At 39.7% G+C, this 26,681-nt stretch overlaps 1 protein-coding gene across 1 annotated transcript in view; it reads right to left on the reverse strand.

The window, feature by feature from the left end:
* The window catches only part of SH3GL2 (SH3 domain containing GRB2 like 2, endophilin A1), a 199,942-nt gene that overhangs the window by 27,251 nt on the left and 146,010 nt on the right, over nt 1–26,681 (reverse strand). The window contains exon 3 of the mRNA XM_065878739.1: nt 25,446–25,518. Within this exon, the coding sequence (XP_065734811.1) occupies nt 25,446–25,518 (73 nt within the window). The remainder of the gene's footprint in view (nt 1–25,445; nt 25,519–26,681) is intronic.

The raw sequence follows: 26,681 nt of genomic DNA on the forward strand, positions 1-26,681 counted from the left end.
TATAAGGAAAAACATCGGCTCAACTCTACCTCACACTATACCTAAAATTGATTCTAAGTGGATTGCAGATCTAACTATGGAAGGAAACACAGTACAACTTTTAAAAAATAATATCAGAGAACACACTCATGACCTGTAGAATACGCAAATATTTCTTAAAATAGGGCACACAAACACTTATTCATGAAAAAAGCATTTCTAAATTGGACTGTGTTAAAATTAAGAACTTCTATCTTTCAAAAGAAATCATTAGAAAGAATTAAAAGGCAACCAAAAAAATGGGGCTTCCCTGGTGGCACAGTGGTTAAGAATCCACCTGCCAATGCAGGGGACACGGGTTCGAGCCCTGGCCCGGGAGATCCCACATGCCATGGAGCAACTAAGTCCGTGTACCACAACTACCAAGCCTGCACTCTACAGCCTACAAGCCACAGCTACTGAGCCTGCATGCCACAACTACTGAAGCCCATGCACCTAGAGGCCGTGCTCTGCAACAAAAGAAACCACAACAATGAGAAGGCCGTGCACCTCAGTGAAGGGTAGCCCCTGCCGCAACTAGAGAAAGCCCGCACACAGCAACGAAGACCTAACACAGCCAAAAATAAAACAAATAATTAAAAAAAGGCAACCAAAAACATGTTAAGATACTCACAATACACATATCCAAAACAGGACTTGTATCCAAAATATTAAAAAGAAAAAACTCCTATAAACCATTAAGAAAAAGATGACCCAATTTTTTAAATGTGCAAGAGGGTTGAACAGACAGTTCACCAAATAAGATATTCAAATATCTAATCTGAAAGGGGCTCAATTTCATTATTTTGCCAATGCAAATGAAACCACATTGAAACATACCCACAAGAATGGTTAAAGTGGAAAAAAAAGAAAAGAAAAAAAACTCAGAAAATATCAAGTGTTCAGGGGGTGTAGAACAACCTGAACTCTCAAATTCTGCTGGTGGGGACCATCGGGGAAGATGGTGGAAGAGTAAAACGCGGAGATCACCTTCCTCCCCACAGATACACCAGAAATACATCTACAGGTCCAATCCTGCTGGTGGGAGCAAGAACTGGTAGAACATTTTGGAAAACAACTTAGCAGTATCTATCTACAAAAGCTGAAAAGACTTACACCCTGTGCCCCAGCAATTCCACTTGTAGGCATATATCCATCAGAAATGTGCTTAAGACTCATATACAAAAATGGGCTGTTCAAAATAGCCAGAAAATAGAAACACCCAAATGTGTATCAGTGAGAAAACAGACACATAAATTGTGCTCTATTCTCACAATGGAAATCTAGACAACAATGAGAATGAAAGGACTATACCTACACACAGCAAAAGAAATACAAAGTTGAGCAAAAGGAGGCAGATCTAAAGAGTACATGCTCTATGATTTCATTTAAGCAAAAGTCTAAATTAGAACTATATGGCCTTAGAAGTCAGGACAGCTCGCATCTGGAAGGGCAGCAATGGGCAGTTTCTTAAACTAGGTACCTTTACATGACAGTATCAGTGTGTAATAATTCATTGAGCCATACATTTATGATTTGAGCACTATACTTTTTGTATATTATAGATCAATAAAAAGCTCAGGAAAAAAAAACAAAACCTGATGCCTGTGTCCCACTTCCAGATTTCTGAGTAACCAGTCTGCCTTGTGGTCTGGCCAGCTACAGTCTTTCAAGTCCCTTAGGTGATTCTAATATACACCAAGTTTGAGAACATTGCATTCCAATCTCTAGACTGAATACCTGGGTAGGTGATGATAAAAATCTGAGATGAAGAACACAGGAGGAAGAGACTGTGGGGAGGAAATATAGAGGTGTTTCAAATTCAGCAAATACAAAGTCTAACAGAATATTCACAAGGTTGGACTAAACATATAACTAAATACATGGGTCTTGAGCCCAAAAGAGGGTAGATTATCTGATAACATCTGGAATCTTTCTTTTTCTTTCCCAGTTTTACTGAGATATAATTGGCCTATAACACTGAATAAGTTTAAGGTGGACAACATAATGATTTGATATATGCATATATCATGAAATGATCACTATGGGAAGTTTAGTTAACATGCATCCTCACACAGTTACAATTTTTTTTCTTCTGATAAGAGCTTTAAAGATCAACTCTCTTACCAACTTTCAATATGGTATTGAAATATAGAAGTTAAACAATATGGTACTGTTAACTATAGTCATCAAGCTATACATTACATGCTCAGAACTTACTTATCTTATAGCTGGAAGTTTGTACCTTTTGACCACTTTCACCCATTTCATGCACTCCCCCTACCCCCCAGCTCTGACAACCACCCATGTGAGCTCTGTTTCTATGAGTTTGGTTTTTTTACATTCCATGTAAGTGAGATCATACAATTTTTTGGTGTGTATACATACATTTATAAAATGGAATATTATTCAGCCATAATAAAGAAGGAAACACCTGGAATCTTGAAGTCTAGGCCATTAGATAAAAGGAAGAAGGGGAAGAAAATCCCCCCCAAATCAAGATAAAACAAAATTCCACAAGTTTTCTTTTTCTTCTGGTTTTATATTTGGTAGGTGGGAATTAGCTGTAATTAGTGTTACCATCAGCCAGGAGCTTTACATAAACTTTTTTTTTTTTTTTTTTTTTTTGCGGTATGCGGGCCTCTCACTGTTGTGGCCTCTCCCGTTGCGGAGCACAGGTTCCGGATGCGCAGCCTCAGCGGCCATGGCTCACAGGCCCAGCCGCTCCGCGGCATGTGGGATCTTCCCAGACTGGGGCATGAACCTGTGTCCCCTGCAACGGCAGGCGGACTCTCAACCACTGCGCCACCAGGGAAGCCCATACATAAACAGTTTTTTAAAAAAAATTTTATTGAAGTATAGTTGATTTACAATGTTGTACTTGTAAATTTCTGTACAGTAAAGTGATTCCATTATATATATATATTCAGTTATATATATATATATTCTTTTTCATATTCTTTTCCATTATGGTTTATCACAGAATATTGAATATATCAATAGTTCCCTGTGGTATACAGCAGGACCTTGTTGTTTATCCATTCTATATATAATAGTACGCCTCTGTTAATCCTAAACTCCCATTCCTTCCCTCCTCCACCACTCCCCCTTGGTAACCACAGTCTATTCTGTATATCTGTGAGTCTGTTTTCATTCTGTAGATATGCTGATTTGTATCACATTTTAGATTCCACATTTAAGTGATATCATATGGCATTTGTCTTTCTCTTTCTGACTTCACTTAGTATGATAATCTCTAGGTCCATCCATGTTGCTACAAATGGCATTATTTCATTCGTTTTGATGGCTGAGTAGTATTCCGCTGTATATAAACATATACCACACCTTCTTTATCCATTCATCTGTTGATGGACATTTAGGTTGTTTCCATGTCTTGGCTATTGTAAATAGTGCTGTTATGAACACAGGGGGTGCATGTATCTTTCTGAATTATAGTTTCATCTGGATATATGCCTAGGAGTGGGATTGCTGGATCATATGGCAACCCTATTTTTAGTTTTTTGAGGAACCTCCATACTGTCTGCCATAGTGGCTGCACCAATTTACATTTCCACCAACAGTGTAAGAGGATTCCCTTTTCTCCACACCCTCTCCAGCATTTGTTATTTGTAGACTTTTTAATGATGGCCATTCTGACTGGTATGAGGTGATACCTCATTGTAGTTCTGATTTGTATTTCTCTAATAAGTAGAGATGTTGAGCATCTTTTCATGTGATCCCTATCAAATTACCTATGACAGTTCCTACAGAACTAGAACAAATAATCCTAAAATTTATATGGAACCATAAAAGATCCAGAATTGCCAAAGGAATCCTGAGGAAAAAGAACAAAGCAGGAGGCATAACCCTCCCAGACTTCAGACAATACTACAAAGCTACAGTAATCAAAACAGTGTGGTGCTGGCACAAAAACAGACATTAATGGAACAGAACAGAGAGCCCAGAAAAAAAAAAAAACACATACCTATGATTAATTAATCTTCAACATAGGCGACAAGAACATGAAATGGGAAAAAGTCTCTTCAGCAAGTGATGCTGGGAAAGTTGGACAGCCGCATGTAAATCAATGAAGTTAAAACACACCCTCACACCATACACAAAAATAAACTCAAAATGGCTTAGAGAATTAAACAAAGATATGACACCATAAAACTCCTGGAAGAAATCATAGGCAAAACATTCTCTGACATAAATCATACAAATGTTTTCTTAGGTCAGTCTCCCAAGGCAATAGAAATAAAAACAAAAATAAACAAATGGGACCTAATCAAACTCACAAGCTTTTGCACAGCAAAGGAAACCCATAAACAAAATGAAAAGATAACCTATGGGAGAAAATATCTGCAAACAAAGCTACTGACAAGGGCTTAATTTCCAAACTATACGAACAGTTCATACAACTCATCAACAAAAAAACAAACAACCTAATTAGAAAATGGGCAGAAGACCTAAATAGACATTTCTCCAAAGATGACACACAGAAGGAGAGTTTATTAATGGCTTTTTAGCCACACATTTTAGTTTTCTAGAAGGGTTTGTGTGTGACAGGGCTTGTAAAAACCTTGAGGAAAATACTAGCTCAGATTTGGCATAATGAGGAATTAATTATGAGGGAAGCAGATTAGATGGGATATTCTGAGGGAAGAGGCTAATCAACGTCTGGCAGATAATTATTAAGAAGTTGGAAAGCATGCGACCTAAAGATTTAAAAATCTTCATGTTTTGAAACCTTATATATTTAGAAATCACTAATTTGAATTAGAAGCTTAAAGGGATGACAGAAAATAGCAAATGTGCATTAAGTTCCTAATGTTAGCTGGAGGTAGACCCTCCAGGGAGCCCCGGACCCCTCTTCTCTTTAGGGCATGTCATCTTCAGCCCACAGTAGTTTTGTGATTTAAACATTTAAACTTAATCTTCACCACCACCACCACCAGCCTGTGGGTCTCACTGTGTCATTCCTACTGTGGAGAGAGGGCTGCATCCACAAGGTGAAGATGCAGAGGCTCAGAGAGACTGGAAAATCTGCCCAAGTTCTCAAAAGTTACTATGAGGGAAAAACTGAATTTAGACTCCCTTGGAGAGCCAGAAATAACCCCTGACTGCAGTCGAGAGAACCCCCACTGAAGAAAATGCATGACATTGCCCTGCTGGCATGTTGTGCTTCCTACCTTAATATTCTCCTAAGTGAATGCTATGTCAGGGGATGCCTTATGGAGCCGTGTGGGACAAATTGGCTGGCTGGGCCAATGAAGACCCCCTGAAAGTGAGTGTTGCAGGGACTTTGCAGCAATTTTAAATAAGTATTTTATTACTGTCTGTATTCTTTTCCTAGGGCTGCTGTAACAAAGTTATCATAAACTGGGTGACTTTCAACAATAGAAATGAATTCTCTCACATTTATGAGAGCCTCTTCCCTATACCTTGCCCTTGCCTTCCATTTGGCTGTTCCTCAGTTGCTTCCTTTATAATAAACCAGTAAACATGAAATAAGCATTTCTCTGTGTTCTGTCAGCCATTCTAGCCAATTAGCAAACCCAAGGAGGGGGTCAGAAGCAGCAGAGCATCTGACATTGGAGCAGTCTTGTGGGACCGAGCCCAACTCGGTCCAACTCGATGCCAACTCCAAGTAGATAGTGTCAGAACTGAGGTGAATTGTATGACCCCCTGGTAGAGTCAGAGAATTGGTTGGTGTAGGGAGAAAAACGTACTCATCTAGTGTCAGAAGTGTTCTGTGGGTAGAGTGTAGGGAAAAAACAGTAGTTTTCCTTTTACATCTCTAAAACAGGCTGGAGCACACTCGTATGAGTGGGCGCTGAGGTCCTGACAGACATCTGTAGGAAAACCCTTGAGACTGCTTTCCTAGAAAGGTTCCATGAAATGTCAGGACAAGTGGATCCCAAGCCTCTGAGGACAAGGCAAAAGTGGTGTTTTCTAAAGAGGGGTTGATCCCAAAGACAGTGACGGCAAAAGATGGAGCGCTGTTTTTCCTAAGTGGAAGAAAAAAAAAAAGGAGAGACAGTTCTGATGTCATTTTATTTTATTTTATTTTTTTAGTTTCATTAACTATAATTCAAAATCAAGGTTTAGAGCAGTCTTTGCGGAACAGAAAGCTGGAATGAAGAGGCCCAGCACAAATCTCAGCACGGGTAGGGGGGTGAAGGGGAACAGGGTGGTGAAAATGAGTGTTCACTGCAAGGGGGAAGGGATGAGTGATGAGTCTGCACCTCATCTCTCTCTTCCACGCTAAATGATCAGGACAGGAGTGTTTGGCAAAAGACCTTCTGTAAATTAAAAAAAAGTACAACCTGCTTTAAACTGCTGTATAATGCTCTCAAGAGTAGCTTCCTTCTCTCTTCAACTGGGAAATTTCAAATTAAAAAACATAGTGACAGGGCATCTGTCTGTCACAACAGGGAAGAATAAAAGCCACCCCGACCCTGGCCAGTGTTGATGAAGGCAGTTGACACACTCAGACAGAAGATGTGGCCACAGCATTCCAAGTCACATCTCCATGTTCCGACTGAGAGGGGAAACCTAATGGACTTAGCATCCATCAGGGAAGGCCAAAGACAGGGAATACATTTTTCAGAAACCTTTCACTTCTTTTAGGGACTTAATTCCTTTCTCATCTCTACCTACCTTACAGAAAACAAACCTAGCTGCCTCAAAGAGCAGAGAGCTTTAGCAGACAAATGCTTAATGATTTGTACTAGTCTTCATAAATGCTACCATCTGGTCTGAAATTTTAGAAAGAGCCCTGAAATATCTTTGAATAACTGAAGATCACGATGACATTTCATCTTATAGCTATCATTTCAGAAATATCTACTATGTGTAATTCACATACATCATCTCTTTAATCCTCCCCAAAATACGAGAGAAAGCTTCAGCTTCTCCATTTTACAGATAAGGAAAATGAAGCCGAAAGAAATGATGTACTTGCTCAAGGACACACAACAACAAGAAGCTGAGCAAAAACTGAATCCTAGCTGTGTCTCAAAAACCCGATTTCCTCCCAGAATGCCACTCTGACTCTGGCTGCTTTATTACTTCTTCATTAAAACAGGTCAAATTAAGACATGTCAGCAGCAAGATGTAGAGCTCTAGCTATACTTACACTTGTTAGGTGTTTGAAAATGCAGAGGTGAAGAAGTGTGATACATGCTGTGACTCAGGAAGCAGGATGAGTGCTACACCAGAGTCAGGAGACTGGAGGTCTCTCCATCTGTGCGACCTTGGGCGAGCCACCTAACCCTCTGCTTCCTCGCCTCAAGCCTAAGAAGACCAGCTTACCTGATGTCCGTAATGCCTTTCAAATCTAACAACCTCTAATACATGCACTACAATCCACTAGGATAAGTGAACTAGGTCACCTGCAAATGAGTACATGGTATCTATCCCAGCGTACACAGAACCTTAATGTAAATTTTCAAAACCAAAGAAACTCGTCCTTTGCAAAACCCTCTTGGAGATCAAAACCAATAGGTCTTACTTTAAATCTCCAATGTAAAGACTTTACCTTTATTCTTTTTTTAATCCCTCCTTTATTCAGTTTTTTTCCTACAAGAATGAATACTACAGCCAGACTATTTCCTAGTGATCTGGTTTCTGTGTATGGGTCTTTACAAAAACAAGAATTTTTTTAAAAGATCAAATAGGTATTTCAAGGAAAACAAGAAGGTAATTTACTCTCCCTTCTTGTAGAAAGTTACTAAATTTCAATAGGCAAGTTAATTACTAAATACAACAAATATTGTGAACAAGCATTGTTAAAATTGAGAGGACAAAAGTGATATTTAGATGTGAAAATATAGCCTCTTTTTGAAGATAAAAAAATTAGAACTGCGTTCTTCTGTGATGGAATCTATTATAATTCCCTACTAATTAATGCAAGGGCATGTGTTGTCAAAAGGATAAAAGGACAGGGTTCACTGTAGCTCTGCTGAGAAGAGAAGGTTTACCCCAATCTCACTGTTCCTGGTTATAAGCAAGAGATACTTATAACTTAGTGACAGAATTGTTGTGATGGTGAAATGAAGTGATATATGTAATCGAAGCAGGCAGTAAATAAATGTTAGTTCTTTTCTTCCCTTTCCCCCTTTTGACTGGAAAAAAAAAAAAAACTGTAGTTCATGCCCATTTCATTGAAATAGTCACCAAGAGCTAAAAATCTACTTACCTCTTTATTATCAATCAAAGCTCAATGACATTTTTAGTTGGAGCAAAAAGTTAAGTCTGAATTACATCAACTAAATTTGTAAAGTCTTTTACAGAGATTATAATTGGGATATGAATACAAATCCCCAAATCACACTAAGTTAGATTTGGGGCTTAATACTTGCAACAAAATGTATGCAATAAGTAACATTTTAGCATATATTTCACACTGGCAACCTGTGATGATTGTGTATAATGGCCTAATTTTTCCAGATGAAATCTCCAAATATTTGCAAGTCTAAAATGATCTCTCTGATGCCTTGTACTGTGAGCAACATGTTTCCTAGCCTTGCACACTAACAGTTATTAAAGGGTACAAAAGATGTATATGGTAATTAGGACTTCAGTAAATAACCTCAAACCTTTGCAGTTGCTTTTGAAGTTAAATATCAGAAGGGACTGAGGAAAGGGAAGAGGAAGCGTTGCCTGCTGACTTATACAAATATGTAGTTGTAGCAGGGAATCATACTACTCTCAACCCAAATAATGCTATTTATAAAACACTTCTCTCCAAGGTAGCAAAGCTCTTGTATGCCCCTGCTGAGTGGGAAATAGTGCGGAGGTATTTTAAGACACTCAGCCGTGATACACAGTCAGCAGCCCTTAAGAACCCGTGAGATGGGACAGCAAACATCTCCCGCCTCCGCATGGGGTGTTAGAAGACGCCAACACAGGTCTCACAGTATGCCCTGGGAAAGCGGGCAATTACATCACAGGAGCAGAGGACGGTTCCTGCCATTTGAAAAGTACACAATCCTCTGGGCACGAACATCATGAGCTTCTGCTTCGTCAGGTTTTTGCAGCAGATAGAACTATGATATTCTTGTGGGAGGGGTCCTACAGTGGGACTTTTCCCTGGAGGCCTTACCTGTGGAGGAATTGCTGGGTAAGCCCCTGAGATACCCTGAGGTAGGGCTGCAGACCACTGAGAAGAGGAGGTGAGTGACATTTCTCGAGCCCTTATAAAGTGCCCTGCACTGTACCAAATGCTTTTCACTGTCACATGTTTTAAAGAGATCTTCAGGCTTAGCATAGAATGGACTTGTCCTACCACTCCCTGAGCGGTTCAGGAGACTTCATCCAAAGCTGAAAAGACATGACAGGTTTTCCCCATCGACTTCCTGCTTCCATATTAAGGAGCCCAACGTGATAAGGGCCAATGACCTGTTGGCCCCCGCAGACAGTGATATGCTTGAAATAGGAGCTCTGGTTGGGGAACAAACAGCCATACTTTATTAGTTTTCCATGCTGTGTAACAAAGTTCCACAAACTCAGTGGCTTCAAGCCACAGATTTATTACCCTACAGTTTCTGTAGGTTAGAAGTCCAGGCACAACTTAACTGAGTCCTCTGTTCGGGGTCTCACAAGGCTATATTCAATTCAAGGTGTCAGCCAGGCCGCCTTGTTATCAGGAAGCTTCAGTGGCAATGAATCTGCTTCCCAGCTCCCTTGGGTTACTGACAAAATTTCACTTCCCTGTGGTGGTTTTGACTGATAGCGCTGGCTTCTTACTGGTTGTTGGCTAGAGGCCATCCCCAGCTCCCTGACACTCATCCCTCTTCTAAGACAGTCACAACATGGCTGTCTGCTTCTCGTAGGCCAGCAGGAGAATCCCTCTCCCTCTAGTCTGCTAAGAAAGTTTTATATAATGTAATGTGATCATGGGAGTAACAGCCCACAATTTTGCCATGTAACATAACCTAACCAAGGGAGTGGTGAGTGGTGATCCCATTACCTTTGCCATATTTTACTGTTTAAAAGTAAGTCACAGATCCCACCTACACTCAAAGGGAAGGGATTACAAAGAATGAGAATCATTAGGGGCCACTCGAGTGTATTCTGCAAACACACCAAGACTGAATGTGTCTTCATATTTTGTAGCATATGGCAATGAAGACAAAATGGACCCGGGAGACAGCCATATGTGAATATGAATTCTGGTTCTTTTGTTGCAAGACTTTGGGCAAATTATTTAATCTCTCTTGAAGCTTCAGCTTTCTAATCTGAAAATAGGAACAACTATTATCTATGTAAATATGAATGTGCTGTCAATAGCTTCAACCCAATGATCTTAAACATGAGATTATGCACTTCTACACTTTTTCAAAAGCAATTGTGAAATGTATTAATCGCACATGACACCAAGTAGGTATTATACAGAGTAACAGCTCTGATTCTGGCCTGTTCAGGTCTGCAGACAATAACTATCTGAAACTTTAGCAACTCCTATACATGGAGCTCAAATATGATGAACATGATTTGATTCTCTCATTCAGCAAATTAAGCACCTAATAAGCACGACTGTGCTAGGTTATACACACACACACACACACACACACACACACACACACGAAAGCAGACATATTCCTTGTCTTTGATGATTTTATGATACAGTGGGAGAGATAAACAGCATTCATTCAATAAATAATGAGGGCATTATTTGTACATTAGAGATAATAAACAGGACAAAGTCCTTACTCCTGTGGACATTATATTCTAGATGGGTGATGTAGATGATGGGTAGATGATTTTTTTAAAAAAAATATATAAAATAGAGGACAATTTAAAATGGTGACAGGATATTAGAAGGGGATATAAGAGTGGTAGGGAGAGGTTATTTCAGAAAGAGTGGCCAGGGAAGGACTCCATGGGGAGGTGGAGTGACAAGAAAGAACAGCCATAATGGGAGCTAGGAGAAGAGTATTCCAGGCAGAGGAACTTCCTGTGCAAAGACCCTGAGGCAGAAACAAGCTGAGCATGGCTGAGGATCAGCAACAAATAAAAACACCTTATAAAAGTAAATATTGTGATAAGTACAATAAAAGGTGAGAACAGGCTCTTTGACTACAATGTACAAACAACAATCCTACACTCAGGCCACCTGCATTTTAGGGGCAGAGACAAGCCACACCTTACCAAGTAAATACAGAATAAAATTTAAGTAGTAACATAAATACAGAATAAAATTTAAGTAGTAACAAGTGCCACGAAGGAAAACAAAACAGGGAAATGGCTTAGAGGGTGGTGTTTTAAACAAGATGGTTGGAAAAGCCACACAAATAAGGTGACATTAGAGCAGAGACCTGAGTGAAGACCTGGGGGATACCTGGAGCCAAGTGGTTCAGGCAGACGGCCTGGCACAGTCCCAGGAATGAGGGTGCTGTGTGGGTGAGAGGAGCAATGGGAAGGCCGGGGACACTGGTACAGATGGAGGGAGATTTGTAGGATTTCAGGAAATGAAGTCAGGTCATCGGACCTTGAGCGCTTTCAATGTTATTCTAAATGGGGAACCACTGGAGAGATTTATGGAGGGGACTCAAGTCAAGGTGTCATGAGGACAGTGGCGTGGACCTGATGAGACAGGGGGCCAGAGTATTTAAGCTGAGGTAAGAAGGATGATTAAGAAGGCAGGGGGTGACCTGCCAGGGCAGTTGGGGCACTTCAGGAAGAGGAAAGAGCCAGTGCCAAGTAATCTTCTGTAATCCGACCTTATGCATTTTCATTATTTTTCAGTGTCAGGATTTAGAAAAGCAAAAGCCCTTGCTATTAGACGCAGTACAAATCCCTTATTCTTTAAGTAAAGGATGGATATATTCATTCGTGAACTTATTCAATAGACATATCGAGGGCAAACAATGCATCAGGCACAATGCTAAGAGCCCTGAAAGACAAGAAGATGAACATGACTCAGGTCCTGGCCTCCACGAAATACAGCAAATTCAGTGTTTTGGAGGCAAGTATTTGAGACATGAATGCCGAACAATATATGCATTGATCTTCAGCTCTATTGCCACCAAATATCTTATTTATGCATCTTTGGAAGGGGCTGATTAAGAGGGCAGCCCATGAGAAAGAAATATAATAATTTTGATGTAATAGCTTTTCAGGGATTAATGAGATATTTTAAAATTAATAGAGCTAACTTTTATTTCTACAGGCAACATTCCACAAATGAGATTTTAAATTATTATTAAGAAGTTCTGAATAGACAGTTAATGACCCTGACTTAATGTCCCAATCTCAGGCATGTGGAGAACCTCAGACTGTGCAGGCATTCAAGGGAAAAGCATTTCTTTAGAAAACCAAACCTTGACGCACGATGTTTTTCATGTTTAAACTGCTTTTTATCTACACATCGTGGAAGTTTATATAGGATGATGACATCATGATCAGAATAACTTTTCAGTGCAAACTAAAAAGGTCTCTGTCATCACCACTCTGATAAGGCTGGGAAGGAAACACAGCCAGCCAATCCCACCATGCCTACAGTTCTATGTCAGGGGAAGGTCTCCACTACAGTGCCATGAAACGGATTTGCAGAATGCTGAAAGAAATGGACAAAAAAACAACTTAAAGATATCCTGAACCAAAAATCAAGAGTCCATTTTTCTGCTGAAAAAATCAACCATCAATATAAATAAACCAAGAAGCTAAACATCAAACACATATCAAAATATAATACAGAGCTAGAATGGCAAACTATCTAGTCCTGTGCTGTCCATTATGGGAATCAATGGTCACATGGGGCTACTGAGCATTTGAAATGTGGCTAGTCCAAACAGATATGTACTGTACGTATAAAACGTACACCAAATTTCAAAACTTAGTATAAGAAAAAAAAATGTAAAATTTATCAATGATTTTTAATATCAGTTAAAATTTTGGATATACAGGATTAAATATTATTAAAATCAATTTTACCTTTTTCTAAAATTTTTAAATTTAATTTTATTAATTTTATATACAGCAGGTTCTCATTAGTCATCAATTTTATACACATCAGTGTATACATGTCAATCCCAATCGCCCAATTCTATTGATTTGAGTCTTCTCCCTCTTTTTCTTGATGAGTCTGGCTAATGGTTTATCAATTTAGTTTATCTTCCCAAAGAACCAGCTTTTAGTTTTACTGATCTTTGCTATTGTTTTCTTTGTTTCTATTTCATTTATATTTGCTCTTATCTTTATGATTTCTTTCCTTCTACTAACTTTGCGTTTTGTTTGTTCTTCTTTCTCTAGTTCCTTTAGATGTAAGGTTAGATTGTTTATTTGAGATTTTTCTTGTTTCTTGAGGTAGGCTTGTATAGTTATAAACTTCTTTCTTAGAACTGCTTTTGCTGCATCCCATAGGTTTTGAATCGTCGTGTTTTTATTGTCATTTGTCTCTAGGTATTTTTTGATTTCCTCTTTGATTTCTTCAGTCATCTCTTGGTTATTTAGTAACGTGCTTGGTTATTTAGTAACGTTTAGCCTCCATGTGTTTGTGTTTGTTACGCTTTTAGTCCTGTAATTCATTTCTAATCCCATAACGTTGTGGTCAGAAACGATGATTGATATGATTTCAATTTTCTTAAATTTACTGAGGCTTCATTTGTGACCCAAGATATGATCTATACTGGAGAATGTTCCGTGCGCACTTGAGAAGAAAGTGTAGACTGCTGTTTTTGGATGGAATTCCTATAAATATCAATTAAATCTATCTGGTCTATTGTGTCACTGAAACCTTCTGTTTCCTTATTTATTTTCATTTTCAATAACTTGTCCATTGGTGTAAGTGAGGTGTTAAACTCTCCCACTATCATTTTGTTACTGTCGATTTCCTCTTTTATAGCTGTTAGCAGTTGCCTTATATATTGAGGTGCTCCTATGTTGGGTGTATATATATTTATAATTGTTATATCTTCTTCTTGGATTGATCCCTTGATCATTCTGTAGTGTCCTTCCTTGTCTCTGGTAACATTCTTTATTTTAAAGTCTATTTTCTCTGATATGAGAACTGCTACTCCAGCTTTCTTTTGATTTCCATTTGCATGGAATATCTTTTTCCATCCCCTCACTTTCAGTCTGTATGCGTCCCTAGGTCTGAAGTGGGTCTCTTGTAGACAGCATATATATGGGTCTTGTTTTTCTATCCATTCAGCAAGCCTGTGTCTTTTGGTTGGAGCATTTAATCCATTCACATTTAAGGTAATTATCGACATGTATGTTCCTATGACCATTTTCTTATTTGTTTTGGGTTTGTTTTTGTAGGTCCTTTTCTTCTCTTGTGTTTCCCATTTAGAGAAGTTCCTTTAGCATTTGTTGTAGAGCTGGTTTGGTGGTGCTGAATTCTCTTAGCTTTTGCTTGTCTGTAAAGCTTTTGACTTCTCCACTGAATCTGAATGAGATCCTTGCTGGGTAGAGTAATCTTGGTTGTAGGTTCTTCCCTTTCATCACTTTAAGTATATCATGCCACTCCCTTCTGGCTTGTAAAGTTTCTGCTGATAAATCAGCTGTTAACCTTATGGGAGTTCCCTTGTATGTTATTTGTTGTTTTCCCTTGCTGCTTTCTTCTATTTTTTTAACATCTTTATTAGAGTATAATTGCTTTACAATGGTGTGTCAGTTTCTGCTTTATAACAAAGTGAATCAGTTATACATATACATACATCCCCATATCTCTTCCCTCTTGCATCTCCCTCCCTCCCACACTCCCTATGCCACCCTCCAGGTGGTCACAAAGCACCTAGCTGATCTGCCTGCACTATGCAGCTGCTTCCCACTAGCTATCTATTTTACATTTGGTAGTGTATATATGTCCATGCCACTCTCTCACTTTGTCCCAGCTTACCCTTCCCCCTCCCCTTATCCTCAAGTACATTCTCTAGTAGGTCTGCATCTTTATTCCCATCTTGCCCCTAGGTTCTTCTGGCCATTTTTTTTTTTAGATTCCATATATATGTGTTAGCATACAGTATTTATTTTTCTCTTTCTGACTTACTTCACTCTGTATGACAGACTCTAGGTCCATCCACCTCACTACAAATAACTCACTTTTGTTCCTTTTTATGGCTGAGTAATATTCCATTATATATATGTGCCACATCTCCTTTATCCATTCATCTGTTGATGGACACTTAGGTTATTTCCATCTCCTGGCTATTGTAAATAGAGCAGCAATGAACATTTTGGTACATGACTCTTTTTGAATTATGGTTTTCTCAGGGTATATGCCCAGTAGTGGGATTGCTGGGTCGTATAGTAGTTCTATTTTAAGTTTTTTAAGGAACCTCCATACTGTTCTCCATAGTGGCTGTATCAATTTACATTCCCATCAACAGTGCAAGAGGGTTCCCTTTTCTCCACACCCTCTCCAGTATTTACTGTTTGTTGATTTTTTGATGATGGCCATTCTGACTGGTGTGAGATGATATCTCATTGTAGTTTTGATTTGCATTTCTCTAATGATTAATGATGTTGAGTGTTCTTTCATGTGTTTGTTGGCAATCTGTATATCTTCTTTGGAGAAATGTCTATTTAGGTCTTCTGCGCATTTTTGGATTGGGTTGTTTGTTTTCTTGATATTGAGCTGCATGAGCTGCTTGTACATTTTGGAGATTAATCCTTTGTCAGTTGCTTCATTTGCAAATATTTTCTCTCATTCTGAGGGTTGTCTTTTTGTCTTGTTTATGGTTTCCTTTGCTGTGCAAAAGCTTTTAAGTTTCATTAGGTCCTATTTCTTTAATTTTGTTTTTATTTCCATTTCTCTAGGAGGTGGGTCAGAAAGGATCTTGCTGTGATTTATGTCATAGAGTGTTCTGCCTGTTTTACTCTAAGAGTTTGATGGTGTCTCACCTTGCATTTAGGTCTTTAATCCATTTTGAGTTTATTCTTGTGTATGGTGTTAGGAAATGTTCCAATTTCATTATTTTACATGTAGCTGTCCAGTTTTCCCAGCACCACTTACTGAAGAGGCTGTCTTTTCTCCACTGTACATTCTTGCCTCCTTTATCAAAGATAAGGTGACCATATGTGTGTGGGTTTATCTCTGGGCTTTCTATCCTGTTCCATTAATCTATATTTCTGTTTTTGTGCCAGTACAATACTGTCTTGATTACTATAGCTTCGTAGTAGAGCCTGAAGTCAGGGAGCCTGATTCCTCCAGCTCCGTTTTTCTTTCTCAAGATTGCCTTGGCTATTCGGGGGTCTTTTGTGTCTCCATACAAATTGTGAAATTTTTTGTTCTAGTTCTGTGAAAAATGCCAGTGGTACTTTGATAGGGATTGCATTGAATCTGTAGATTGCTTTGGGTAGTAGAGTCATTTTCACAAGGTTGATTCTTCCAATCCAAGAACATGGTATACCTCTCCATCTATTTGTAACACCTTTACTTTATTTCATCAGTGTCTTATAGTTTTCTGTGTACAGGTCTTTTGTCTCCTTAGGTAGGTTTATTCCTAGATATTTTATTCTTTTTTTTGCAGTGGTAAATCGGAGTGTTTTCTTAACTTCACTTTCAGATTTTTCATCATTAGTGTATAGGAATGCAAGAGATTTCTGTACCTTAATTTTGTATCCTGCTACTTTACTGAATGCATTGATTAGCTCTAGTAGTTTTCTGGTAGCATCTTTAGGAATCTGTATGTATAGTATCATGTCATCTGCAAACAGTGACAGCTTTACTTCTTCTTTTCCGATGTGGATTCCTTTTATTTCTTTTTCTTCTCTGATTGCTGTGGCTAAAACTTCCAAACTATGCTGAATAACAGTGGTGATAGTGGGCAACCTTGTCTTCTTCCTGATCTTAGAGGAAATGGTTTCAGTTTTTCACCATTGAGGACTATGTTGGCTGTGGGTTTGTCATATATGGCCTTTATTATGTTGAGGAAAGTTCCCTCTATGCCTACTTTCTGCAGGGTTTTTATCATAAATGGGTGTTGAATTCTGTCAAAAGCTTTCTCTGCATCTATTGAGATGATCATATGGTTTTTCCCCTTCAATTTGTTAATATGGTGTATCACGTTGATTGATCTGCATATATTGACGAATCCTTGCATTCCTGGAATAAACTCCACTTGATCATGGTGTATGATCCTTTTAATGTGCTGTTGGATTCTGTTTGCTAGTATTTTGTTGAGGATTTTTGCATCTATGTTCATCAGTGATATTGGACTGTAGTTTTCTTTCTTTGTGACATCTTTGTCTGGTTTTGGTATCAGAGTGATGGTGGCCTCGTAGAATGAGTTTGGGAGTGTTCCTCCCTCTGCTATATTTTGGAAGAGTTTGCGAAGGATAGGTGTTAGCTCTTCTCTAAATGACTGATAGAATTTGCCTGTGAAGCCACCTGGTCCTGGGCTTTTGTTTGCTGGAAGATTTCTAATCACAGTTTCAATTTCACTGCTTGTGACTGGTCTGTTTATATTTTCTATTTCCTCCTGGTTCAGTCTCAGAAGGTTGTGCTTTTCTAAGAATTTGTCCATTTTTTTTGTGGGTGTCCATTTTATTGGCATATAGTCGCTTGTAGTAATCTCTCATGATCCTTTGTATTTCTGCAGTGTCAGTTGTTACTTCTCCTTTTTCATTTCTAATTCTATTGATTTGAGTCTTCTCCCTTTTTTTCTTGATGAGTCTGGCTAATGGTTTATCAATTTTGTTTATCTTCTCAAAGAGCCAGATTTTAGTTTTATTGATCTTTGTTACAGTTTCCTTCATTTGTTTTTCATTTATTTCTCATCTGATCATTATGATTTCTTTCATTCTGCTATGTTTGGGTTTTTTTTGTTCTTCTTTCTCTAATTGCTTTAGGTGTAAGGTTAGGTGGTTTGAGATGTTTCTTGTTTCTTAAGGTGGGCTTGTATAGCTATAAACTTCCCTCTTAGAACTGCTTTTGCTGCATCCCATAGGTTTTGGGTCGTTGTGTTTTCATTGTCATTTATTTCTTGGTATTTTTTTATTTCCTCTTTGATTTCTTCAGTGATCTCTTGTTTATTAAGTAGTGTGTTGTTTAGCCTCCATGTGTTTGTATTTCTTACATATATTTTCCTGTAATTGATAGCTGGTCTCATAGCGTTGTTGTCAGAAAAGATACTTGATATGACTTCAATTTCCTTAAGTTTACCAATGCTTGATTTGTGACCCAAGATATGATCTGTCCTGGAGAATGTTCCATGAGCACTTGAGAAGAAAGTGTATTCTGTTGTTTTTGGATGGAATGTCCTATATATATCAATTAAGTCCATCGTCTTTAATGTATCATTTAAAGCTTGTGTTTCCTTATTGATTTTTATTTTGGATGATCTGTCCATTGGTGAAAGTGGGGTATTAAAGTCCCCTTCTATGATTGTGTTACTGTCGATTTCCCCTTTTATGGCTGTTAGTATTTGCCTTATGTATTAAGGTGCTCCTATGTTGGGTGCATAAATATTTACAATTGTTATATCTTCTTCTTGGATTGATCCCTTGATCATTATGTAGTGTCCTTCTTTGTCTCTTCTAATAGTCTTTATTTTAAGTCTGTTTTGTCTGATATTAGAATGGCTACTCCAGCTTTCTTTTGATTTCCATTTGCATGGAATATCTTTTTCCATCCCCTCACTTTCAGTCTGTATGTGTCCCTAGGTCTGAAGTGGGTCTCTTGTAGACAGCATTTATATGGGTCTTGTTTTTGTATACATTCAGCCAGTCTATGTCTTTTGGTTGGAGCATTTAATCCATTAACATTTAAGGTAATTATCGATATGTATGTTCCTATTACCATTTTCTTAATTGTTTTGTGTTTATTATTGTAGGTCTTTTCCTTCTCTTGTGTTTCCTGCCTAGATAAGTTCCTTTAGCATTTGTTGTAAAGCTGGTTTGGTGGTTCTGAATTCTCCTAGCTTTTGCTTGTCTGTAAAGCTTTTAATGTCTCCGTCAAATCTGAATGAGATCCTTGCTGGGTAGAGTAATCTTGGTTGTAGGTTTTTCTCCTTCATCACTCTAAATATGTCCTGCCATTCCCTTCTGGCTTGCAGAGTTTCTGCTGAAAGATCAGCTGTTAACCTTATGGGGATTTCCTTATGTGTTACTTGCTGTTTTTCCCTTGCTGCTTTTAATATTTGTTCTTTGTATTTGATTTTTGATAGTTTGATTAATATGTGTCTTGCGTGTTTGTCCTTGGATTTATCCTGTATGGGACTCTCTGTGCTTCCTGGACATAATTATCTATTTCCTTTCCCATATTAGGGAAGTTTTCCACTATAATCTCTTCAAATATTTCTCAGTTCCTTTCTTATTCTCTTCTTCTTCTGGGACCCCTATAATTCGAATGTTGTTGTGTTTAATGTTGTTCCAGAGGTCTCTGAGACTGTCTTCATTTCTTTTCATTCTTTTTTCGTTATTCTGTTCTGCAGCAGTGAATTCCCCCATTCTCTCTTCCAGGTCACTTATCCGTTCTTCTGCCTCAATTATTCTGCTATTGGTTCCTTCTAGTGTAGTTTTCATTACAGTTATTGTATTGTTCATCTCTGTTTGTTTTTTCTTTAATTCTTCTAGGTCTTTGTTAAACATTTCTTGCATCTTCTTGATCTTTGCCTCCATTCTTTTTCCGAGGTTGTGGATCATCTTCACTATCATTATTCTGAATTCTCTTTCTGGAAGGTTGCCCATCTCCACTTCATTTAGTTGTTTTTCTGGGGTTTTATCTTGTTGCTTCATGTGGTACATAGCCCTCTGCCTTTTCATCTTGTCTATCTTTCTGTGAATGTGGTTTTTGTTCCACAGGCTGCAGGACTGTAGTTCTTCTTGCTTCTTCTCTACCTTTCTTTTTTACTTTCGTTAATATGGCTACTAGAAAATTCAAAATTACACATGTTCCTTGCATCTTATTTCTGTTGGACATTGCTGATTTATCTTCCCCCCACAAGCATCAGAATACTCATATAAGAAGACTGATTCGGGGTTTCCCTGGTGGCACAGTGGTTAAGAATCTGCCTGTCAATGCAGGGGACACAGGTTTGAGCCCTGGTCCGGGAAGATCCCACATGCCACAGAGCAACTAAGCCCATGCACCACAACTACTGAGCCCACGCCCTAGAGCCAGTGAGCCACAACTACTGAGCCCTCATGCCACAACTACTGAGCCCATGTGCCACAACTACTGAAGCCCGTGTGCCATGAGCCCGTGCTCCACAACAAGAGAAGCCACTGCAATGAGAAGCCTGCGCACTGCAACATGAAGAGTAGTCCCTGCTCGTTGCAACCAGAGAAAGCCTGCACACAGCAAGGAAGATCCAACGCAGCCAAAAATAAATAAATAAAATTTAAAAATTCATTAAAAAAAAGAAAACTGATTTATATCTTCTCTGATGATCTTTGCTCTTAGATACCATGAGAATAGGGGCTCACAATCAGTAGAAGTACACAGGACTTCTCACGTTCAAATTGTTTCTTATCTAAGCATCTTGGAAATCTGCACTGGTTTATGTTGTTCCTGTCAGAAGCACTTCACAGTCCAAGCTGAAAGACTTTACAGCTCTCTGTTCTATGTCCTCGAAAGCCCTGCCTTTGCAGGCCACACCTGCAGGCCTGTGACCCCACTCACCCCTCCTCACTTCATCAGTTAGCTGGAATTTCCAGAAGGAATTAGCCATGAAGGCCTCTGTGCAGCTCTCCTTAGAGTACACATACTTTATGCTGTTAGACTGTGAGGTCCCAAGGGGCAGGGGCCCAATCTTGGTTCTGTATCTACCCCCACTATATCTAGAATTGCATAGGTCCTTGTATAAAAGTAAATGCATTTGATAAATGTTGGTTACATGGGTAGAGCTGATGGGTTAGGGGAAAGGAAGAGTTTCTCCGTCTCTCCTTTACATTATAGCAGTTTTATCACATTAGCCACTGAGTATCAACTGTGCTTCATAATCCACTTTTTCAAATATCCAAATGTCACGGGCTTCCTGGAACTGAGCTGGGGCCTGGGGGCATATGGGGGGATGGTGGGGAATAAGACAGGCAGAGCCCTGTCCTTACAGGGGAGGACACACCAAAGCACACACACCATGCAATTACAGTAAGTGTGGCATGTGCCACCAGGGAAAAGCAGCTGGGATCATGAGAGGGTAATTTTTTATTTATTTATTTTTTTGTGTGGTACGCGGGCCTCTCACTGCTGTGGCCTCTCCCGCTGCGGAGCACAGGCTCCAGGTGCGCAGGCTCAGCGGCCATGGCTCACGGGTCCAGCCGCTCTGCGGCATGTGGGATCTTCCTGGACCGGGGCACAAACCCGTGTCCTCTGCATCGGCAGGCGGACTCTCAACCACTGCGCCACCAGGGAAGTCCATGAGAGGGTCATTGATGGTGGAACCTAATGCAGTCAGGGCTTCAGGAAGGCTTCTTTCTAAATGACCTTGATGCTGGACCTGAGGAGACTGTTTGTCTGGCAAGGTAGAGGGGAAAGGGCAGGCTGACCATGTAGGGAGGGCCCTTTGAGCCTTGTTAAAAATGGTAAAACTTAATCCTAAAAGCAGTGAAAATCCATTGAAGGGTTTTGTGCAAGATGATGACATGATCAGGTCTGCCTTTTAAAATATCACTCCGGAGGTGGGCAAGAGCAGATGGGGGTGCCTACACAGAGCACAGCTACAGATTCAAGAAAAGTAATCCAACTCTCTTTGGTCATCATTTCAATAGGAATTGAGCTTCAAGACTATACAGATGTGTATGCTCCATAACCACAAGATGTGAAAGCCAGAATGCATCCTAGAGTATGAATCAAATACAAGATACTTTCAAAGTACCCTCAGAGCATTAATTTCCACAGATCCTACTAGCCTGTCCAGGTAAATTTGTTACTTTGCATAAGCCCCTATCCTGACCCTGGCCAGATCTTGCTTATTCAGGACCAGAAGCCAGTGATCCATATTGGTTGACCCAGTTTCTGGGGTCACAGAGAGGCTGAGTGGTCAAAGCATTTATCAAACAGCATGAGTTTGGGAATATTCTGCTCTTCTGTGCCCAAGGACTGGGAGCCTCTGGGTGTTGGCTAGATTCTTGTGTCCCCTTCTCAAGGGCACTTGCATTCTGAACAAGTGTACTGGATCAGCCACCTTTCAGGAGCTCTAGCCAGTGTCTGCTCTCAGGGCAAGAAATTCATGGAGGAACTAAGTCATATCTATTATAAGCCAATTAAACACAAATTATCTAAATTCTGAAGAATGAGCATATGAAATTTTGTTTTACTCTGGACCCTTGTAGATGACACTTATTTGTATAAATATGTACCCTGCCCACATATAACTGCTTTTCTGAAACCAACTTGTGATCGCCTGGTGATGGCCTTAATGGTTCTCCTTGGTGGCAGATGTTCATTCAATTTTTAAATAGCCATAAAACCAATATGTTGGTAGCTAATAAGCACATTCAAGATTCTGTTAAAAATACATCATTCCTAAAATTTCAAATTTCCCCCAATTACCTCCTCCTGTTATCTTTTTTATTAAAATAAAAATAAGTCTCAACCCCACAATTAGTTCCCTTTCTGGATTTCTGTCATATCCACTCTGAAAGTAAAGTACCCTTTGCACCTAAATGAAGAACCCGTTCTTCTCAGAAGCAGGACTGTGCAATGGAAAGTTCCTGGGCTCGGGGGCATCAGACCTGGGTTCCAGTCCTGGTTTCATCCCTTCCTAGGTGTGTAACTTTGGGAAAGTTTCTTAAATTCTCTGGCCCTTGTTTTTTCCCGAGGAAAATTAGGCTAGCCTACTATATTAGTTTTCTAGGTCTGCCATAACAAATTGCCACAGATTGTGTGGCTTAGAACAACAGAAATTTACTCTCTCACAGTTCAAGACACTTGAAATCAAGGTGTCAGTACGGTTGGTTCTTTCTGAGGCTCTCTGGGAGAATCCTTCCTCACCTCTTCCAGCTCTGGTGGCTCCCGGCATTCCTTGGTTTGTGGCAGCATCACTCTAATCTTGGCCTCTGTCTTCAGGTGGCCTTCTGCCCTGTGCCTCTCTGTGTTTTCTCTTCTTCTTATAAGGACACCAGTTGTTGGATTTAGGGCCCACTCTAACTCCAGAATGAGTTCATGTCAAGATCATTAACTGATTACATCTCAAAAGATGTTATTTCCAAATAAAGTCACATTTGGAGGTTCTGGGTAGCCCTGGATTTTGAGGGACATCCTATTCAACACAGCATACCTCCATACACCTGAATTCCATTATACTCAGGAACACAGATGGGTCCCCACCAAAGATCTGTGTTCATGGATTTTTAGTTTCTTTGCTATACTATGAATTTTTCAACTGCGTTTTCTTTTTATAATCAGGAAAAAAACAGCTACTTTTAGAGAGAAGACAGTGTATATAACTAGCGACATAATGAAAATGCATTAGTGCTCAGTAAATACTATATTTTCCCTCTCCTTCCCTACATTTAATATTAGTCCTACAACATGGAAGCAATCTAAGTGTCCACCGATAGGTGGATGGATAAAAAAGATGTGGCACATATGTACAATGGAATATTAATCAGCCATAAAAAGAAACGAAATTGAGTTATTTGTAGTGAGGTGGATGGACCTAGAGTCTTTCATACAGAGTGAAGTAAGTCAGAAAGAGAAAAACAAATACTGCATGATAACACATATATATGGAATCTAAAAAAAAAAAAAAATGGTTCTGATGAACCTAAGGGCAGGACAGGAATAAAGACACAGACATAGAGAATGGACTTGAGGACACAGGGAGGGGGAAGGGTAAGCTGTGACAAAGTGAGAGAGTGGTATGGACACATATACACTGCCAAATGTAAAACAGACAGCTAGTGGGAAGCAGCCGCATAGCACAGGGAGTTTGTGACCACCTAGAGGGGTGGGATCGGGACGGTGGGAGGGAGACGCAAGAGGGAAGGGATATAGGGATATATGTATTTGTATAGCTGATTCACTTTGTTATACAGCAGAAACTAACACAACATTGTAAAGAAATTATACTCCAATAAAGATGTTTAAAAATATATATTAGCCCTACAACAGCAGGGCTAAGTAATCCTAGCACCATCCATGCGTAAATCCCAGGAAATGAGGGAGCGCTTCAAGATTCTACTCAAAGACAAAGACAAAAACATCCTTCCCTAAACAATGACTTCTTACCGTGAGACTTTGGGTGAGCAGTTCTCTTTTCAAAACTGACCTATCACAGTTGTTTAAATACTTAGGAACAGGTGAAGATCTCTTAGATAAGAGATCCTTGAATCTCTGTGGAATACAGAGGTCATGAAGAAGGCTGCAAGCAAAAATTGGGAACTTCATTTTTGCTATTCGTTGCCTAATTTGCCAACAATTTGGTCTAATATCTGTTAAATGCCTGGTTCCTATGGCTTATCACTTACTTCAATATTTTCCTTCCTCACATAATCCCATCTCTGATGCAGTTTTTAAAAAAACTGAGAATGTTATTCCCACAGTTTGGGCTGAGCGAAAGCTGCAGCCAGCAGCAGCGGAAGGCAGTAGGGAGCTGGTCAGCACTGACTGTGCTTGTCTGCCTCCTCTTATCCCACGTATTTCCTTTTCTTATCTCTCACCCATTAACGCTCAGAATCCAAACACAGTGGGGCTGACACAGTGCCTGAACCATCTCCCCTAGGACCACCAAAGACACAGGAATCTCAACCTGAAACTCCCGAAGAAACTGGTCTCAAGATACGCAGTTTTCCCAATATTCATACGTTTTACTTAAATATATTCAACCTTGCTTCAAGTTTCTATACTCTGCAGTTAGGAACTGCTATTCAGGAAGAGTGCTGAGGAGGTCTAGAGTATCAGCTGCTTTGCTCTGTTACACCTTGTGCTCTTCGAGATCACCCCACTTCTGCCTGGTTCTCTTTTCAAGGTACAGCTCCATTATCTCTATTATAACTCCCTTCTCTTAAGAGTGTAACAGGTTAGCAAGAACAAGTGCTGATCTGTGATGTGCTTGGAGAAAAATCAGAACAAAGAACAACCCTCCAAAGACTTCAGTGATGCGTATGGACCGAAACCCTCTGTATTTCACAAAAACCGTTCGACTTCCTACTTTTTCTCACCTTTGGTGAATTACGATGTTTTATCTGAAAATTCTCCCAGTTTTCTTTCTTACAATCCCTTTCAAATGAGTGTTCAGTTCCTAACAGCTTGCAGCTACCCTGACATCACGTGCCACCCACGCTGTCCACACAGTGCTGTTTGTTAATTACACTACAGTCAGATAAAATATCACAGAAGCCTCCAGCTACTTCAGTGTGAACCTAAAAAGTCCTCCCTTCCCGGTCGAAATGCTCCACCTGAAGCCACTGAACTTCCAGAAGGGAGGACAGAGCAAGCAGAAGCACACCAAACCTAGCCTGTCTACCAAAGAGAAATGAAAAGTTACCTGGAGGGATACCCCTGCAAGTATAAAACGAGCCCTTACCTGGATTGGGTTGAAGGTACTCAATTGTTTTAGTCATTATTTCCATCACAGCCCTGCTGGTGACATCCACTTTCTGAAATGAGAAAATAAATATTCTAAATGATGCAAATTATTAGCTTTAGAAACGTAGTTTTTGCTTGAGTATACATACAACCACTGGTGGTACAACCGAGCACGAAGTCCTGCGGTGGAAGGTGAGGGGCTCACAGAGCCGCCAGAAGTAACACGGGCTTTGCATTCAGCTGTGTTCCATCAAGACTTGGAAAGCCCATTTACCCAAAAAGGAACCTACTAATTTCCTAAAATGTGTTTCAAAATATACTTCCTTACCTCCTGGTAAAATAAGGTGGATATAGCTTCCTCTCACTGGAAGTTGCCTGATGTGGTCTCTGAGAATGGTTCACTCTTCACTTGACACAGAAAACCCCACAAAATCTTGCAAATCAAGAGGTTCAAATCTTCACGTTCACTTTAAGAACACCCATGAAGCTGGCCAGGCCATAGAGGGTATGCATATCCAAAAAGCCACCAAGTCTCTGAAAGATGTCACTTTACAGAAGCAACGCATGCTATTCCAACATTACAATGTTGGAGTTGGCTGGCGTATCCATCCAGGTCAAAGAGTGGGGCTGGACAGAGGGTCCATGACCCAAAAAAGAGTGAATTTTTTGCCACACATGCTTAAAAATGCGGAGAGTAAAGTTACACTTAAGGGTTTTGATGTAGCGTCTCTGGCATCGAGCACATCCAGGGGAACAGAATCCGAGATGGGCCCTGGACTTACAGAGCTCATGGACAGGTTAACCCCTACCTGAGCCCTCTCTGCCACACTAAGATGATCCCTATTGAAAAAGAGCAGATTGTACCTAAACCTGAAGAGGAGGTTGCACAGAAGAAGATGTCCCAAAAGAAACTGAAGCAACAAAAATATATGACCCAGGAATAAATTCAGCATAAAATAAACATAAAGTTTTTAAAAATGTGGAGCTATGAAACATATTTTGCCCCAGAGGCATTCACTGGATGTCTACAGAGGGCCAGGCATGGTGGCATGTTTCACTGTTCTAAAGAAAGAAACATGCCACATCGACTCTGTTTGTTCAAGTAAGAGAGGGAAAGTTTTTATTTAACTTCTGAGAACATCCCAAGTACATAAAAATCTTGAGCAAACACTTCTAATCAGTTCTTGAACTTTTGGTTAACTCTAAATTAAAATCATGGTCCTAGAGTCTATCC

Source organism: Phocoena phocoena, chromosome 6 (genome assembly GCF_963924675.1).
Source record: "Phocoena phocoena chromosome 6, mPhoPho1.1, whole genome shotgun sequence".
Taxonomy (NCBI): Eukaryota; Metazoa; Chordata; class Mammalia; order Artiodactyla; family Phocoenidae; genus Phocoena; species Phocoena phocoena.